This window comes from Mastigoproctus giganteus, unplaced genomic scaffold (assembly GCF_048544385.1).
Source record: "Mastigoproctus giganteus isolate SK-2022 unplaced genomic scaffold, ASM4854438v1 scaffold_18, whole genome shotgun sequence".
NCBI classification, from domain to species: domain Eukaryota; kingdom Metazoa; phylum Arthropoda; class Arachnida; order Uropygi; family Thelyphonidae; genus Mastigoproctus; species Mastigoproctus giganteus.
In genome coordinates this window covers 511,123-529,954 of record NW_028328295.1, presented here as the reverse complement: position 1 = coordinate 529,954, position 18,832 = coordinate 511,123, and the positions used below count along the sequence as shown (strand labels likewise).

Below are 18,832 nucleotides of genomic sequence, written 5' to 3'. Positions count from 1 at the left end.
CTTCTCTGTACGCATTCCAACAGTTCTACATCCTTCTTAAAATGAGGCCTCCTGCTCTGTAAACAGTACCCAAGGTGTGGCCTGACAAGGCCACACCTTTAGCACTGTATACAAGGCATACAAGGGGATAATCACCTTCTTATCCCTGCTAGAAAAATTCCTCTATATCATTGACAAGACACCATGAGTTACTCTTGCAGACCATCTGCACTGCTCAGAAAACTTCATATCTGCCTGCACAATTACCACCAGGTCCTTTTCATTCTCTACCACTGTCAGTGTAGTACCACAGAGTTGTTACGTTACTCTGGAGTGACTATTTCCCATATGTAGTACTTTACATTTGTCAATGTTAAACTTCATTTGCCACCTCCCGGCCCATCTGCTCAACTTTTCTAGATCCTGTTGCAGCAGCGTACTGTCATTAGTGTCATTAACAACCCTACTAACCTTCATATTGTTGCCAAACATGAACATTAAGCCAGATATACCATCATCAATATCATTTATAAATACAGAAAACAACAATGGACCCAACACTGAACCCTGAGGGACTCCACTATCCATTGATTACCACTCTCTGTCTTCTCCCACACAACTATCCCTTTATCCATAGCAGCAATTTGCCTCCAATGCCACACTGCTTTAATTTGTGTCGCACTCTTCCATGTGCAACAGAATCAAAAGCCTTTCTAAGATCCAAATATATGATATCAAAGTTATTCCCTGCATCCAGTTTTTTTTTTTTTTTTATGTAAACACCAAACACTAGAGGTATTGGAACCTATAGTACTTAGTACCGTGGTTGCGTTGGAGGTTGAGAAGACGAAAGAAGATATCTGTTGACATTAGACTTGAACTTCTATAGATTGTAATTTTCAGGAAATATGTACGAAGGAAGGTTGTTCCAGAAAACGGCAATTAAATGAATAAACAAAGAAGATGAAGAGTTGGTTCTGTGAGTTTGAAGTTGGACGGTAAATGGATGTTGGCTGGTGGCGGCACATGTTCAGACTGTTTTGAAAGAGAGGGCGGGAATTATAGAAGCCAATTCAGAAGAACAGTGCCTATGGAAGTATTTATAGAAGAGACATGCAGCAGAAATAGTACGTCTATGAGACAGCGAGTGGAGAGAGACTGTTAGAGATGAATCATTAATTAACCTAACTGCCCTCTTGTGAATGGAATCTAGAAGTCTGAGAGAGGTTTGGGGGACATTTTTGGGGATCATATTGCAAATATGCAAGGTCATTTGCAAAAATATCCTGTTTTTGAATTTTATAGTGAGAAATATGTTTCTGAAATTGAGAAAGTTGTGGATGATTTTGAAACCAAATTCAGTGATTTTAAAACAAAGACATTGTTCAGTATATTTCTTATCCATTTAATGTCGACTTAGATACGAAACAAATTGCAGAAAAAATCACCGAGATTTTTCAAACAGAGAAAAAATTACTTGAAAATGAAATAATTACATTACGAAATGATATCTTCCTAAAAGCCAGATCACCAGAAAAAGACTTTTGGAAATATGTTTGCCAAGAGAAGTACTGAAATCTAAAAAAATGCAGTGAACTTTTAAATTGCTGTTTTGGTTCCACATGTATTTGAAACAAACAAAGATGAAGACGCGCTCTACTCTTATAGACTTGCATACGGAAGATTCTTTATGCTTGGCCTTATCACATCCCCTTATGTCCCCGATTTTGAAAGATTGGCAGATGACACGAAGACTCAAACTTCGCATAAATTAAAATTTTAAATATGTATGAATTTAAAATAAGAATTCTGAATTGTATTTAATTTTAAAATTTATAAACAACATTTTTCAATGTGTTGATTAACTTTTACACCCATGTGCAATGAAATTCTTGAGATGATAAATCATGGCACATTTTGAAAAAAAAGTAGATCGTGGCACATTTTGAAGAAAAAAAAGTAGATTGCATCACAAATTAAGTTGCCTGCCTCTGCTTTATGGCAATAGGAATAGTGTGAATATGTTTTTTTGGCTGATGCAGGAAAATATCTCTTCTTTGCAATGTTCAGTTAAATATAAAAACAATTAATTATAATTGTTTTTATTAATTGACTTTAAACTATTTTCAAATAATGATATTCTGTAATTTGGACTAGTCCTTTTCGTCCCCCCCCCCATTAATTTAAGTTACTGAGGTTTTACACTTTCAGGAGTAATGGAAATAAAATAAAAAAAAGTAATGTAATTTAAATGTTTGATATTGATTTAAATGAATTGCAGTAATTTAACTTTATATTATAAATCATTCTGTATATTGTAATAACAGTACAAATGATTATTTTGTGCAGATGAAATTGAGTGGCCAGATCAAAATGACTGGCCTCTGCCTGATGATGCCAAAGATCTTATTTCACAACTTCTACAGCAGAATCCTTTTGATCGTTTGGGTACAGGAGGATCACAAGAAGTAAAGGAACATTGTTTCTTTGAGGGGATAGACTGGAATTCCCTTTTACGCCAAAAAGCAGAGTTTGTTCCCCATTTGGAGAATGAGCATGACACCAGTTATTTTGATAGTAAGTTTCATGTTTTATTAATTATTATTACTATGAACATTTATTTTTAAGCTTCATTCAGGATTTTCAGGTTTTAATATTAATAGCAGCAAATGATGCAAAGAAGTGAAGTTATAGATTAACAATCAACAAAAAGAAATAACTAAATAAACACAAAACAAAGTCCATCATTTGTTTAGTCTTCACTTAAATTTATTCAAACTAGCCACATCCTTTGACAATACTAATTGCAAGCTTATTCCAACAGTTGAAACAAAAAAAAAAAAGTGCAAACTTTGCTTTCAGGAAATTTTTGCATGTCTATCCTGCAACTCTCTTTTTTCACTTTAAATTTATTCCTCTTTATGTATGTAGTAAGGTTGCTATCAGCATTTAGTTTATTTAAATCATTTAAAGCCTTAAACACTTTAATGATGTCCCCTAGCAGGTCTAGTTTCTAGGGTTTCAATCAGCTTCAACTTCTCGAAAATCTGCTACCAATTCCTTAAATGCCGATCTTCGGGTAACTCTCCAGTGGGGCAAAGACAACTTAGTTGATTTTAACCCTTCTAAAACTCAGTCTTGTCTTATATCTTGCAAAAAGGATTCTTCTGCTCCTATGCTTATCTTTAGTGACACTTCGATTTCTAGGCAAAATGATATATCTCTTTTGGGGATTACCCTGATTTCTAATCTCTCTTGGCACAAGCACATTACAAATATTGCTTCCTTTGCATCTAAAAAAACTTGGTTTCTCTTTCGCTCTCGGCGTTACTTTTCTTCCAAACAGCTGCTCACTCTGTATAAATCGCAAATCCGCCCTGCCATGGAATATTATTCCCACATCTGGGGTGGTGCCCCCAAAACCTCTCTCAGGCTTCTTGATTCCATTCAGAAGAGGGCAGTTAGGTTAATTAATGATTCATCTCTAACAGCTTCTCTCCACTCGCTTTCTCATAGAGGTATTGTTTCTGCTGCATGCCTCTTCTACAGATACTTCCAAGGGAAATTTTCTTCTGAATTGGCTTCTATAATTCCCGCTTTCTCTTTCAAAACAGTCCGAACACGTGCTGCCACTAGCCAACATCCATTTACTGTCCAACTTCAAACCCACAGAACCAACTTTAGCTTCTTCCTTTATTCATTCAACTGCCGTTTTCTGGAACAACCTTCCTTCATACGTATTTCCTGAAGATTACAATCTACAGAAGTTCAAGTCCAATGTCAACAAATATCTTCTTTCGTCTTCTGAACCTCCAACCCAAGCACGGTACTAAGTACTATAGGTTCTAATACCTCTCGTGTTTGGGGTTCACATAAAAAAAAAAAAAAAAAAGGGACTGCAATTTGTAGAAGTTCCTTAGCAAGAATTACCCTTTACCATTTGTGACCATTATTTGCGACTTTGCTCTGCAATTGTTTCGACAAATGCAGCTTCCACAGATAAAATAACCACTGTGTGTCAGTGATCACAGTATACTGATATGAGATTTTCATGAAGATGACTATGGTGGTCTGAGACAATTTTTTTAAATTCTATACAGTGGGACCAACTTATGATGTTACCAAGGAAATTATAAATGGGGAGCATAAGGAATTAATCTTGGAAGCTACTAGCTTTTCATATCAACTAAGAAATGCTATTCAAGGTTTAGCCCTAAATCGATGTCAAGAGAACTAATGACACTCATGGCAGAGAAATAAAATGCATGAGATCCATATAAAGTGTCAAGTGACACAGAAGCTTATGGTAGATGTAAGCTAGTCTGTAATCAAGTCAGAAAGGAGGTTAGGCAAGCGAAGGCAGATTACGAAAAATCTTTGGCAATGACAAATTATGAGAAATATTTGGCAAAGGATGCAAAAAAAAAAAAAAAAAAAAAACAACAAGGACTTCATTACTTATTTAAAATCTAGAAGAAAAGGGATGAGCCAGATTGGTCCACTTCGATGTTGATAGTTTGACTGTTGATTATCCTCTTCAGATAGCTGAAAAACTAAATGAGTATTTGGCATCTACATTCACACTTGAAGAATTCTGCAGAGAAGTAGAGGCCAGAAGTTTCTGAAACTATAACATAGAGCTAAATGATTTTTCCAATGTATTTCCAATTCACTAGCTAAATATATTTCCAATTCACAAAGGGAGATCTAAGGATGACATGAGTAATTACTATGGGTTTAAGGGGAAGTCTTGTCTGATCAATTTGATGGAATACTGTGGGTCACAAAGGAACTGGATGCAAAAAATAATTTTGGTATCGTGTACTTCGATTTCGGGAAAGCTTTTGTTACTGTTGCACATGGAAGACTGCTGTACAAGTTGTTGCTATGGGTAAAAGGATGATTGAGTGGGAGAAGACAGAGTGCTCATCAGCAGACGCTGCTTTTCTTGGACTAATGTTATTCGTGGAGTCTCTCAGGTTCGGTGTTGAGCCCATTGCTGTTTTCTTTATTTATCAATGATTTTAATGAGAGTATATCAGGCAACAACCCTATCAACCTTAATAACAAAGGTTGGTAGGGTTGTTAATGACAGTAATTACAGTATGCCTTTGGTCAAGGTGTAGTTGATTGCTAGTACAAACTTCCATCTGTTGTAGAAGTCAGTATCTGCTTTAGCATTAGCAAGGGCACATGATGCAAGAAATCAAACTTATATAGCATCAGCCGAAAAAAAAAAACAAACCCCCCCCCCTTTCTCATTTCACTCATCCACCACTCCAAATGTTTGTCTAGTTCTGCCTTGAATCTGTTTAAGCTATCAACTTCTACAATGACAGATGGAAGTTTGTTCCAGCAATCAACCACCTTAAGGCTTAAGGCAAACTTCCGCACATCTATCCTACAACTGTCTTTCTTCAATTTGAATTTATGCCCTCTCAGACGATTATTCTGAGCAAGAGGAAGAATCCCAGCAGCATTGAGCATGCTCAAACCATTCAAAGTTTTATACACCTCAATCATATCACTTTGCAGGTGCCTAGTCTCCAGACACTGTAATTTGCAAAACTTAAGCCTTTCTTCGTAAGAGCAACCCTTTGTTCCCTTCACTAATCTTTTTGCCCTTCTCTCTACTCGTTCCAAAAGCTCTACATCCTTCTTAAAATGAGGCCTCCAGACCTGTATTCAGTACTCAAGGTATGGCCAGACCATTGCCTTATACAAGGGGATAATCACCTGCTTATCCCTGTTAGAAAAATTTCTGTATATCATTGGCAAGACACCATGAGCGACTCTTCGAGACCATCTGCACTGCTTAGAAAACTTCATATCTTCCTGCACAATTAACCCCAGATCCTTTTCACTCTCTACCTCTGTCAGTGTAGTACCACACAGTTGATATTTTACTCTGGGGTTACTGCTTCCCATATGCAGTATTTTACATTTGTCAATGTAAACTTCAGTTGCCACCTCTCAGCGTACTGTCATTAGTGTCATTAACAACCCTGCCAACCTTCGTATCGTCTGCAAACTTGGACATTAAGCCTGATATCATCAATATCATTAATGAATGCAGAAAACAACAATGGACCCAACACTGAACCCTGGGGACTCCACTAATAACATTAGTTCACGAAAAGCAGTGTCCATTGATTATCACTCTCTGTCTTCTCCCACTCAACCATCCCTTTATCCATAGCAACAATTTGCCTCCAATGCCACAATGCTCCAATTTGTGAAACAGTATCAAAAGCCTTTCTAAGATCCAAATATATGATATCAAAATTATTCTTTGCATCCAGTTCCTTTGTGACTACATCATCATCATCAGCCATTTTCAATCCACTGCAGGATGAAGGCCTCTCCAGCATCTTTCCAGTTCCTTCTGTTTTGAGCACTGGCCATCCATTTACTACCCACAAACTCATGAATTTCATCTATCCATCTCCGCCTTTGTCTTCCAGGTTTTCTTCTATCTCCTTTTGGGTACCATTCTGTTATTTTCTTAGTCCATCTGTCATCATGTCTTCAAGCTATGTGTCCTGCCCAAGACCATTTTAGTTCTTTAGTTATGATAAGATGTCCTTTACTTGAGTTTGCTGCCTAATCCATGTGTTTCTCTTCTTATCTAACAGTCTGATTCCCAATATAATTCGTTGCATTCTTTGCTGTGTAGTTCTTAGCTTCTCTTCCATTCTTTTGGTGAGTGCCCAAGTTTCACTTCCATAAGTCATGGTGGGGAGTAGTAGTAGTTGTAGTGGCATGTGATGTAAGAAAGTAAGTGTATGAGCATATGCAGCATCAGCCAAAAAAATCGCAGCATTCCCTGCAAATGCCTGTCCAGTTCCTGCTTAAATTTATTCAACCTATCAACTTCCACGACAGATGGAAGTTTGTTCCAGCAATTAACTACCCGCTGGCTAAAGGCAAATTTCCACACATCTATTCTACATCTGTCTTTTCTTAATTTGAATTTATGCCCCCTTAGGTTCATAATCTGAACAAGTGGAAGGATCCCATCAGAATTCACCGTGCTCAACCCATTCAAGGCCTTATACACCTCAATCATATCACCGCGCAGGTGCCTAGTCTCCAGCCACTTCAATTTGCAGAACTTAAGCCTCTCTTGGTAAGAGGATCCCTTCATTCCCCTCACCAATCTTGTTGCCCTTCTCTTTACACGCTCAAGTAAATCTACATCCTTCCTAAAATGAGGCCTCCAGACCTGTACGCAGTACTCAAGGTGTGGCCTCACCATTGCCTTATACAGAGGGACAATCACCTCCTTCTCCCTGCTAGCAAAATTCCTATATATCATTGACAAAACCTCATGACCTGCCCTGGCAGCCTGTCTGCATTGCTCAGAAAACTTCATATCCGACTGCACAATTACTCCCATGTTTTTTTTTTTTTTTTTCATTTTCTACCACCTTAAGTGTAGTACCACACAGTTGGTACGTTTCTCTGGGGTTACTTCTACCCATATGCAGTACTTTGCATTTGTCAAGGTTAAACTTCAGTTGCCACTTCTTAGCCCATCTGCCCAAATTATCTAGATCCTGTTGCAGTAGCACACTGCCAACCTTTGTATCATCTGCAAACTTCAACATTACGCCTGATATACCTTCATCAATATCATTGATAAATATACAAAACAACAGTGGACCTAACACCGAACCCTGTGGGACTCCACTAATAACATTATTCCACGAAGAGAAGCACCCATACATTGGTTCATCATTTTACGTTTCAGACAATCTGGGATATTGCTCTTCAGTATGTGACTATATTTCCTGAATGCTATCCATCCAAAATTTATTCTTCTCGTGACTTCCAGCCATTTATCATTATTACAGCTAATAACTTGTCCCAGGTAAGTATATGACACCACCTTTTCAATTACTGCTCCTTCAATCATTATGTCTCTTTCTGTGGCATACTTATTCATCATTACTTTTGTTTTAGCCATATTCAGCTTTAGTCCAAATCCTTACTAACTCTGCATAACTGATTAAGATTTTCCTCTAATTCTTTGGGATCGTGGCTTATGACCACAATGTCATCTGCAAGTTTCTGCGACCAGTCTAATCTTCTAAAAGCTTCCTCAAGGGCAGCAGTAAAGAGTTTCGGAGATATTGTGTCTCCTTGTCGAACTCCTTTCTCGATTTTAAATTTCCTACTGTCTTTGTCTAGTCTAATAAAGGAGGTAGCATTCTCATATATTTTCTTCAAAATCATAATATGTGGGGTATCTATGCCTTGTCTTTCCAGTGCCCGAAACATTGCCTTATGATTGTATGGAGTCAAATGCCTCTTCATAATCCACAAATGCCAGGCATAATGGTGTTTTATATTCATTTGCTTTCTCCATTAGCTGTGATATTACGTGAAGGTGATCCATAGTTGAGAATCCTGTCCTAAAGCTAGCTTGCTCTTTTCGTTGATTCTCATCAAGTATTCTTTGTAATCTGTTAGTGATGACCCTTGTGAACAACTTGTAGATGTGGGATAACAAGCTAATTGGTCTATAATTTTCAATTTCTGATTTATCTTCTTTCTTATGCAGCAAAACTATGATTGCATTATTCCACTGCTTAGGCGTCACTCCTTTTCTAATGCACTTTGTGAAGAGCCTTGCCAGTTTTTTTGTTATGTCTCTTCCTTCCAATTTTAACAACTCTACAGTAACTTCATCTTCCCCCGGGGCTTTCTGATTCTTCATTTTCTTCAATGCATGTTCTACCTCATCAGGAAGAATATTGGGTATGTCGTATGTGTTGCTAATTTGCAATCCATCTTCCCCACTGCTGGCATTATTCCCTCGCTCCTTGTATAATTCTCTATAGTAGTCTTCTGCTATTTGAATTATGCCTTCTCTGCTGTTTATAAGTACACCATCGCTATTCTTCAGTTTCAGTATCATTTGTCTTTTTGTATTACTGCTCATGGCTGCTGATTTAAATCCTTTGTTTTCCCTTAATGCTTGTTCCACTTTTCTTGTGTTAAATCTTCTTATGTCCTCTCTGAGTCTCTTTCTAATGGCTTTGCATAACTCAGTATACTCAATTTTCTCCTTGTCAGTGTTTTTCTTGCTCTTCATTTGTGTCTTCGGTTCATCATGACAAGTGTTTCTTGAATAATTTTTTCTTCTTTGGATTTCTTTTTCCCTATAGGTTTCTTGGGCTTTATCACTTTCAGAAAATTGTAATATTCCTTGTCGATATCTTGGTCCTGAGCAGTCTGCAGAAGCTCAAACTTGTTCTTAAGTTCCAGTACATACTGCTTTTTCTCCTCTTCTGTTATCTCAAAGACCTTTGTATTATTTACTCAAGTTAGTTCTGTTAGTGAGGATGAAGTCGATTTCATTAGTTTTTAATCCATTTGGACTTTTCCGTGTCCACTTCCTGTTCACCCTTTTCTTGAAAAAAAGTGTTCATTACTGACAATTCTTGAGATTCTGCAAATTCCACAAGTCTTTTGCCTCTTTCATTTCTTTCACCAATTCCAAAATTTCCTATAGTTCCCCTTTCTGTGCTGTTTTGTCTTTTTCCAACCTTAGCATTAAAGTCCCCCATAATAATAGTGTATTGTGTTTTCTGCTCATCTAGAAGACTCAATTTCTGTGTACATTTCTTCAACCTCTTCATCATCATGGCTCGATGTTGGTGCATAAATCATTATAACCTTTAGCTTGTACCTCTTAGAAATCTTGAGTATTAGTCTTGACTCCCTTGGTGATGTACTTTTGAATTCCAAAATGTTGTTTTTTAAATCTTTATGGACCAGAAACCCAACTCCACCTTCAATCCTTTCATTGTTTCCATTGGTTTACAGCATATTTCCACTTGATAAACTTATGATTCATTTCTTCTTCTTGTTTCAGCCAAACCGATGATATTCCAATTCACATTTTCTTATTCCTTTTCCAGCTCTAATATCCTGTCTTTACCGATGAGTGATCTTACATTGTAACAGGCCAAGTTCAGTTTCCGTGCATGGCAGCCTGGTCATACCCAGGGATTCTTAGCACCCTCTGCTTCAACTCTGATCCTCTCGCTGCCGTAAGAAGGGGAGTGAAAGCTGCTGCTGACTGAGAGTCATTTGTTTCGTCTTACTGTCATGTGCTGGAAAGTTTGGTCTTTTCCTCTTCATCCTGACTAGGCCTCTTGAAGAGCACCACTCTACACGTTCGTTGCCACCTAAGTGACGTAATAGGGCTTACCATCAAGAAGGTGTGCATGAGTGGATTTTAGAGAGGCAGGCCAACCAGACTTCTCCTGAATCTTCTGTAATAGAAAGATATTGAATCCATCAGCATTTTAGACTGAGTGTCTGATAACACACACATGATACCTGTTCCACTCTAAGCCCCGTGACTACATCATAGTATCCAATCAAATTGGTCAAACACGACTTCCCCTTAAAAAACCCATGCTGTGTCTGAGCTATAACTGAAGTCTTGTCTAGATGATCATGCAATGCTTCTTTAACCAATGCCTCCATTAATTTCCCTGGAACAGAAGTTAACAGGACTAATAGGTCTGTAATTACCTGTGTCTCCCTTTGATCCTCCTTTATGGATTGCAGTCACATTTGCACATCTCCAGTCCATGGGTACCTCCTCTGAGTCCGAGGAAGCTCTCATAATTATGGCTAAGGGTTTGCTTACTGCCTTTGCTGCCTTCTTTTTTATAACTGGATAGATTCCAATCACCCCAGGTGCCTTTCTTATGTTTATCTTCAACAATTTCTCCTCCTCTTTACTCTCAGTTATTACAAGATTATCTAGCCTTTCAAAATGTAAGAGCAATGAAGCTCAGTTTTTCCTACTTTAAGTACTCTTGTTTAAATATAAGATCAATATCATACCTTAATTGTAGGAAATCTTGACCCGACGCTCACATCAAACTAATCCGATTAATGTAATATAAAATCTTTAAGTATTAAAATCTTTAAAACTGCAAACATATCCCTATTGAAGGATTGTTGAATTATATGGTATTATATAAAAAACTAAACTTGTTAAAAACTAAAATTCAGATAGTCTTCCATCTGCCACCAAGGAAGAGCCAAGCGCAGCCGATGCACATAAACTTACTCCAAACTAAACCCATTAGCATTGATAGACCAGAAAGAGAAGACAATTGTCAAACTATGTTAAAACTATATTAAATAATGTTTTAACATAGATGCCTCACAGATGCCTTGTGTTGTTGTAAATGCATCGAAAGATCATTTTTGGTAGAACCGATGTAAAAGGAGTTGCACTCCCCACAAGCAATGTTATAGACAATATTGTTTTGCTCCATATTAGAGACAGAGGTTGGTTTCCTTGCCCTCAATATTGTCTGAAGTTTACTTATCAGTTGTGCAACTATTTTGAATTCTGTATTTTTAAAATGTTAATAAACTGCTCATACCATCGTTGTACATAAGGAACTTTAATAAAATATTTATGTGAGGTGTTTTTAATTAAAGTGTATGTTATCATTAACCCTTCTTAACGTAAAGTTAAGAAAGTTTATCGAGTTCTCACCTGATTTTTCTTGTTCCAAAGTGAATTTGTCTTGTGTGTATATTATTAAAAGAACTCATAAGATTATTTACGTTGTTTTCATGTGAAATAACAAGGATATCATCTAAATACCTACCATAAAATGTTAACCTGGGAATATACAGATTTAAGTGTAATTGTTCAATAGTATTGAGATAAATTGCAGCTACTAAACCACTCAGACTGAGCCCCATGGGAAAGCCAAAAATTTGTCTGTAAATATCCGATTGAAAGTCAATATAATTTGCCTCTATAAGAAATCTGATTAAATTAAATATTTCAGCTATAGGGAACTTGATTTTATTTAACATGATTGCATTACTATTGATCAAATTCCATAATGTACCGAGCGAATATTTAACATCTATATTAGTATACAGTGAGACAACATCAAGGGAAAACAACCTATCATCATTATCTAACTTTATATCTTTTAATGTATTAAATGAGAATCGGAATTTTTTATGCTAAATTTTAATGTAAGACATAACGGTTTTGTGATTTCATATAAATAAGACGTTAAAGACGCAAAAGCCAAATTTTTGTAGGAAACGATCGGTCTAATTGGATAATCCATTTTATGTAACTTAACTTGTCCAAACAAGGTCGGTACATTGTTAGTTCTTGCTTTAAGATTCTTTAATGTCACCATTGTAATAGAATCTTTTCTTCTATGTTCCGTTAAAGTATTATTGAACTGTTTAATCAAGTTATCGAACATACTTCTATTTTCCAATCAATAGGTGGAATTATCGGATATGATGCTCTTCAATTTATCAGTGTAATCCTTATTTAAGACAACCACTGTGTCCCCTTTATCCGCTTTTTGTATTACAATATTATTGTTTTTCTTTAAGTTTTGTAATCCGATTCTTTCTGAAATTAAATTGTTCTATAAATGTACAGAGACCATATACTATTTTGGACTCGTGAACCTTCACGCACATGTGTGAATAACATGATTCACATTGGTTAACAGTAATAATCTTGTCACGATGTGCCTATTTTGAAATATAAGAGAGTGGATATTGTTTTTAACTCGTTACTTCTTGTGAGCACTGTTTACGACCGAAATATCTGGTCATGTATTAAGAAGTTCAACCTTAGAATATTTTAATACGGTTTTAATTTAATATAGTTTTAACAGTTTGACAATTGTCTTCTCTTTCTGATCTATCAATGCTAATGGATTTAGTTTGGTGTAAGTTGATGTGCATCGGCTGTGCTTGGCTCTTCCTTGCTGGCAGCTGGCAGACTATCTAAATTAAAGACAAGTTTAGTTTTTTATATAATATCATATAATTCAACAATCCTTCAATAGGGATATGTTCGCGGTTTTAAAGATTTTAATACTTAAAGATTTTATATTACATTATTCGGATTAGTTTGATGTGACTGTTGGGTCAAGATTTCCTACAGTAAAGGTATGATATTGATCTTATATTTAAACAAGATTATCTAGCTTACTGCCAGATTTTAATACACCTCTGGCATTCCAATCCCTGAATAACTCCTCATGTGTGAATGTAGATGCAAAATATTCGTTTAGTTTGTTAGCTACCTGAGCAGGATCATCAACAGTTGAACCATCAATATCAAGTGGACCAATCTGATTCATCCCGTTCCTTCTAGAATTTACATAAGTAAAGAACTCTTTGCTGTTTTTATTTGTATCCTTTGCCAAAGATTTCTCGTAATCTGCCTTTGTCCGCCTAACCTCCTTTGTGACTTGGTTACAGACCAGCTTATATCTATCATAGGCTTCTGTGTCACGTGTTAATTTATATATATCCCATGTATTTTTCTTCTCTGCCACATAACCCCAGGGGCTCAGATCTGGTGAGTATGCACACTTGGCCACACCCAGGGTCCTGAGCTGGATATCATCATTCTTCTCTTTCTTGGTGATTCCCTTCTACTTTTGACACACTCTCTCTCTCTCTCTCTCTCTCTCTCTCTCTCTCTCTCTCTCTCTCTCTCTCTCTCTCTCTCTCTCTCTCTCTCTCTCTCAGGAATTTTTTTTTTTTTTTGGCTGGTGCAGCATAAACCTCAGGCTTCCTTGCACCATGTAACTAATAATAATAATAAATGTCCAATTAGTTCATTTTGGCCATTTGATGACCATTTAGGCCTAAATCTTGAACAATATTTCCTTGTAGCTTCCAAGATTATTTCTCTGAATGCTTCCATTTTGAATTTTCTGTTGGTAACATCATCAGTTGGTCCCACCGTATAGAATTTAAATACTGTCTCAGACCACCGTAGTTACCTTTATGAAAGCAAAAACCCTTCCCTTTACCCCTGATGGTAGTTACCTCTTTGAGTAAAAATCCCACTTCAGCACACTGTGATCACTGCCACCTAGTGGTTTCTTTATCTGCAGATTATTAATGCATGAAGGATAACTACTGATAATCAAATCAAGAGTATTGCTCCCTTTAGTTGCCTCCCGAACATGCTGCTGTAGAAAACAATCATCCAATAAATTGAAAAAAAGCCTTGTTAGTGTGTGAGTGACCAACCCACAAATTCCAGTTAATCTCTGTGAAATTAAAATTCCCCATTATAAGACACTCTGATTTACTGGCCCACTCTATTTCTCTGTACAGTTTTTATTATACTCATCAGATTCATTTGGCCTATAACACACACCTACTCTCATTTTTCCTTTCGCAGTGCTTATGTCACACCAGACTCAACATTGCATTGTCTGCCAACATCAATTGGATGCACTTCCTTAGATTTTGTTTCTTAACTAACAGCATAACCCCGCCTCCCTTCCTGTCCTGTCTATTCTTTCTGTACACATTGTACTCCCCAAATTCCAATTCTGCACTGCTTATGTCTGTGTGACACCATGTCTCCGATATTCCAACAATATCTGTCTTTGATATCTTGACTAGCACGTCCAACTCATCAAATTTATTTAACTATACTCCTAGCATTGGTGTACAGGCAAGTATACATGCACCTGTTTCTACTCTTAGTTACTCTAACACAGCCCATGTATTTACTTTTTCCATTGTGACTCCCAGAAGTCCTGGAAATATCCATTGCCTTGCTTTCCAGGCTGTTGCTCAATTGCATTTCAGTACAAGTAGTGCAAGAATCACTTTCACCTCTGCCAGCGGCTACTGTTAATCTTTTAGTCTGTGTATCTTCCCCAAGGTAGCAGTCTTCCGACCCACCTAACTCTGCCACGATAGCATCAGCAAATATTCTTGCACCCTTTCTATTTAAGTGTACCCCATCCCTGTAGAAGCATAAACCTGTTAAGAAGCACAGACCAGGCTGAGAAAAAATCTACTTCTTGAGCTTTGCACAATCTCTCCAGGGACAAATTGATCGACAAGGCTCTCATCATAAAAGCGAGGTACTGGGGATTTCAAGGGCTGCTGGGAGTCATCATGGAACAAATAAATACATGGGTTGTGTTAGGGTAATAAGAGTAATAAAAGGTGCGTGTATACTTGCAGGAAGAGCAATGCTAGAATTATAGTAAATAAATTTGATGAATTTGAGGTGCTGGTGAAGATATCAAAGGCTGATGTTGTTGGGGTATGAAAGACATTGGGTCACACAGAGATTAGGAATGTAGAATTGGAATTTGGAAAGTACAATATGTACAGAAAGCATAAACATCATACAAGGGTAGGAGGGGTGAGGCTGCTAGTTAAGAAACACGCAAAATCTAAGGAGGTGCATCCTGTTGACATGATTGATCAGTGCAGTGTTGAGTCAGTTTAGTGTGACATAAGCACTGGGAAAACCAAGTTGAGAGTAGGATTGTGTTATAGGCCTAATGACTCTGATGAGTACACTTAACAACTGTCCAGAGAAATAGTGGGCCAGTAAATCAGATTTTCTTATAATCAGGAATTTAAACTTCCCAAATGTAGACTGGAACTTGTGGATTGATCACTCACACACTAGCAAGACTTTTGTGGATTTATTGGATTATCGTTTCCTACAGCAGCATGTTCAAGAGGCAACTAGAGAGAGTAAAACTCTTGATCTGATTATCAGTAGTGATTCTTCATGCATTAAGAAACTGCAGATAAACCACCCACTAGATGGCAGTGATCACAATGTACTGAAGTGAGATTTACTTAAAGATGTAACTACAATCAGGCGTAAATGGAAGGGTTTTTACTTTCGTAAAGGTGACCCCAGTAATCTCAGACAGTTTTTAAATTCTGTACAGTGGGACCGACTTATGATGTTACCAACAACAAATTCTAAATGGGGCTCATTCAAAGAATTATCTTGGAAGTTACTAGACTTTTCATATCAATTAAGAAATATTATTCAAGGTTTAGGCCTAAATGGATATCAGATGACCTAGTGAGACTCGTGGCAGAGAATAAAAATAAATGGGATGCATATAAATTATCACAGATGCCTATGGTTGATATAAGATAGTCTGTAATCAAGTCACAAAGGATGTTCAGAAAGCAAAGACAGATTACGAGAAATCTTTAGCAAACGGAGCAAAGAAAAACAGTAAAAACTTCTTTACTTATGTAATGGGATGAATGAGATTGGTCCACTTGACATCGATGGTTTGATTGTTGATGCACCTTATGAGGTTGCTGACAAACTGAATGAGTGTTTTGCATCTACATTCACACATGAGGAGTTATTCCAGGAGGTGAATGCTAGAAGTTTATCAAACTCTGCCAGGGAGCTAAATGATTTTGTATTAACTGAGAGAAAAGGCGCAAATGAAATTGTTGAAATTGAACATAAGAAAGATGCCTGGGGTGAATGGGATCTATCCAGTTATATTAAAAGAAGTTAGTAAACCCTTAGCCATAATTATGAAATCTTCCTTGGACTCATTGGAGGTCCCCGTGGACTTGAGATGCAAAAATGTGTCCCCATTTCAAAAAGGTGAATCAAAAGATGACAAGTAATCACAGAACTGTTAGTTTAACTTCTGTTCCATGGAAATTAATGGAGGCACTGGTTCAGGAAGCAGTTCAGGATCATCTAGACAAGACTGCATTTATAGTTCAGACAGATCATGGGTTTATTAAGGGCAAGTCATGTCTGACTAATTTGATTGGATACTGTGATGTTATCACAAGGGAACTGGATGCAAAAAATAATTTATATATCATGAACTTGGATTTTAGGAAAACTTTTGATACTGTTGCACGTGGAAGAATAATGTATAAATTGGAGCAGAATGGAGTTAAGGGCAAGTTTCTACAATGGATAAAAGGGTGGTTGAGTGGGAGAAGACAGAGAGTGGTAATTAATGGACACTGCTCTTCGTGGACTAATGTTATTAGTGGAGTCCTCCAGGGTCCAGTGTTAGGCCCTCTGTTGTTTTGTATATTTATCAGTGATATTGATGAAGGTATGTCAGACTTAATGTCCAAATTTGCAGATGATGCAAAAATTGGCAGGATTGGTAATGGCAGTGTGCCACTGCAATAGGATCTAGAAAAGTTGGGCAGATGGGGTGAGAAGTGACAACTGAAGTTTAACATTGACAAATGTAAAGTACTGCATATGGGTAGCAGTAACCCCAGATTAACATATCACCTGGGTGGTACTACACTCAGGGTAGTTGAGAATGAAATGGACCTGGGGGTAATTGTGCATTCAGATATGAAGTTTTCTAAACAGTGCAGATGGTCCCGAAGAGTAGCTCATGGTGTCTTTTTAATGATATACAGGAATTTTGCTATCAGGGAAAAGGAGGTGATTATTGCTTTCTATAAGGCAATTGTCAGGGCACCACTTGAGTACTGTGTATAGGTCTGGAGGTCTCATTTTAGGAAAGATGTTTAGCTTCTGGAATGAGTACTGAGAAGGGCAAAGAGATTGGTGAGTGGAACAAAGGGTTGCTATTACCAAGAAAGGCTTAAGTTCTGCAAATTGCACCTTCTGGAGATTAGGCACCTGTGAGGTGATCTAATTAAGGTGTATAAGACTGGTTTGAGTGAGCTCCATGCTGATGGGATTCTTCCTCTTGCTCAGATTACTCACCTGAGGGGACATAAATTCAAATTGAGGAAAGACAATTGTAGAATATATGTTCAGAAATTTGCCTATAGCCAGAAGGTTGTTGATAGCTGGAACAAACTTCCATCTGTTGTAGTAGAGGTCAAAAACTTATGTAAGTTCAAGGCAGAACTAGACAAATATTTGGAGTGAATGGATGGGTGAAATGAGAAGAGGGTTTTTTTTGGCTGAGACTGTATAAGCCTGCTTTCTTGCATGATATGCCTCTGTTAATGCTAATCCAATTCCAACACTATTGTTTCTAATACTTTGTTTTAAAGTATTTTTTTGAAAAAAAAATGATTTAGAAGCAGTTTCTAAACCATGGATTTTTTGGCATAAATCCATGGAATTACTTCATGAAATTTTCAGAATTTGTAAAAATGAAAAATTTGTTCATAAATGATTTTGAATATTGATTTGTTCTTAATTTGACTTAGTTTAGTGAAATTGTTTTTAAAAATAAAATCAGAATTTTTAAAAAAAATTGTAAATGTATTGTAAAATTCTTTATAAAAACAAGATGGAGTAATTTATTTATCTACTTTTTTTCCTGTCTTTTACATCTGTTTAAAGAGTATCACTTATTTCAGTTTCATCAACTTCTGGATCCAGAGATTTACAGCCTTTGTAATCTAAAATGAGACAACAACGGCTACATCTATGATTTTGCCCTCTAATTTCAAAATCTCTTGTAAAATCTATTATCATATTGTCATCCATATCTAAACAGTTACATTATTTGAAATGACTCATAAAAATGTATACAAGTATGCACTCCACAAAAGCCTGTTAAAATTTAATTTTTGATATTTTCAGTGAGAACATTTTCTGTGAAAATGCCAACAAAATGTAAAATATTCATATATAGCTGCATTAAAGTGACTTATGTGAACAACTGTCAGAAGAGAGTGGGCCAGTAAATCAGATTGTCATAATCAGGAATTTTAACTTTCCAGGAATAGACTGGAACTTGTGGGTTGGTCACTCACACACTAGCAAGACTTTTGTGGATTTATTGGATTATCATTTCCTACAGCAGCATGTTCGAGAGGCAACTAAAGAGAGTAATGATCTTAAGCTGGATATCATCATTCTTTCCTTTCTTGGTGATTCCTTTCTACTTCTCTCTCTCTCTCTCTCTCTCTCTCTCTCTCTCTCTCTCTCTCTCTCTCTCTCTCTCTCTCTCTCTCTCTCTCTCTCTCTCAGGGTAACTCGGGAGTGTTTTGGAAGCATTTTCTTGCACTGTATGGCTAATAATAACTTGTTATATGATCTATGTGG

General features: G+C 36.9%; 1 protein-coding gene across 2 annotated transcripts in view; it reads left to right on the top strand.

Annotated features, from left to right (window-relative positions):
- Positions 1 to 18,832, top strand: part of LOC150074877 (microtubule-associated serine/threonine-protein kinase 3-like) — a 644,779-nt gene that overhangs the window by 486,640 nt on the left and 139,307 nt on the right. For both annotated transcript variants that reach the window (XM_090389436.1, XM_090389435.1), the window contains one exon: positions 2,329 to 2,556. In XM_090389436.1, coding sequence (XP_090245562.1) covers positions 2,329 to 2,556 — 228 coding nt within the window. The remainder of the gene's footprint in view (positions 1 to 2,328; positions 2,557 to 18,832) is intronic.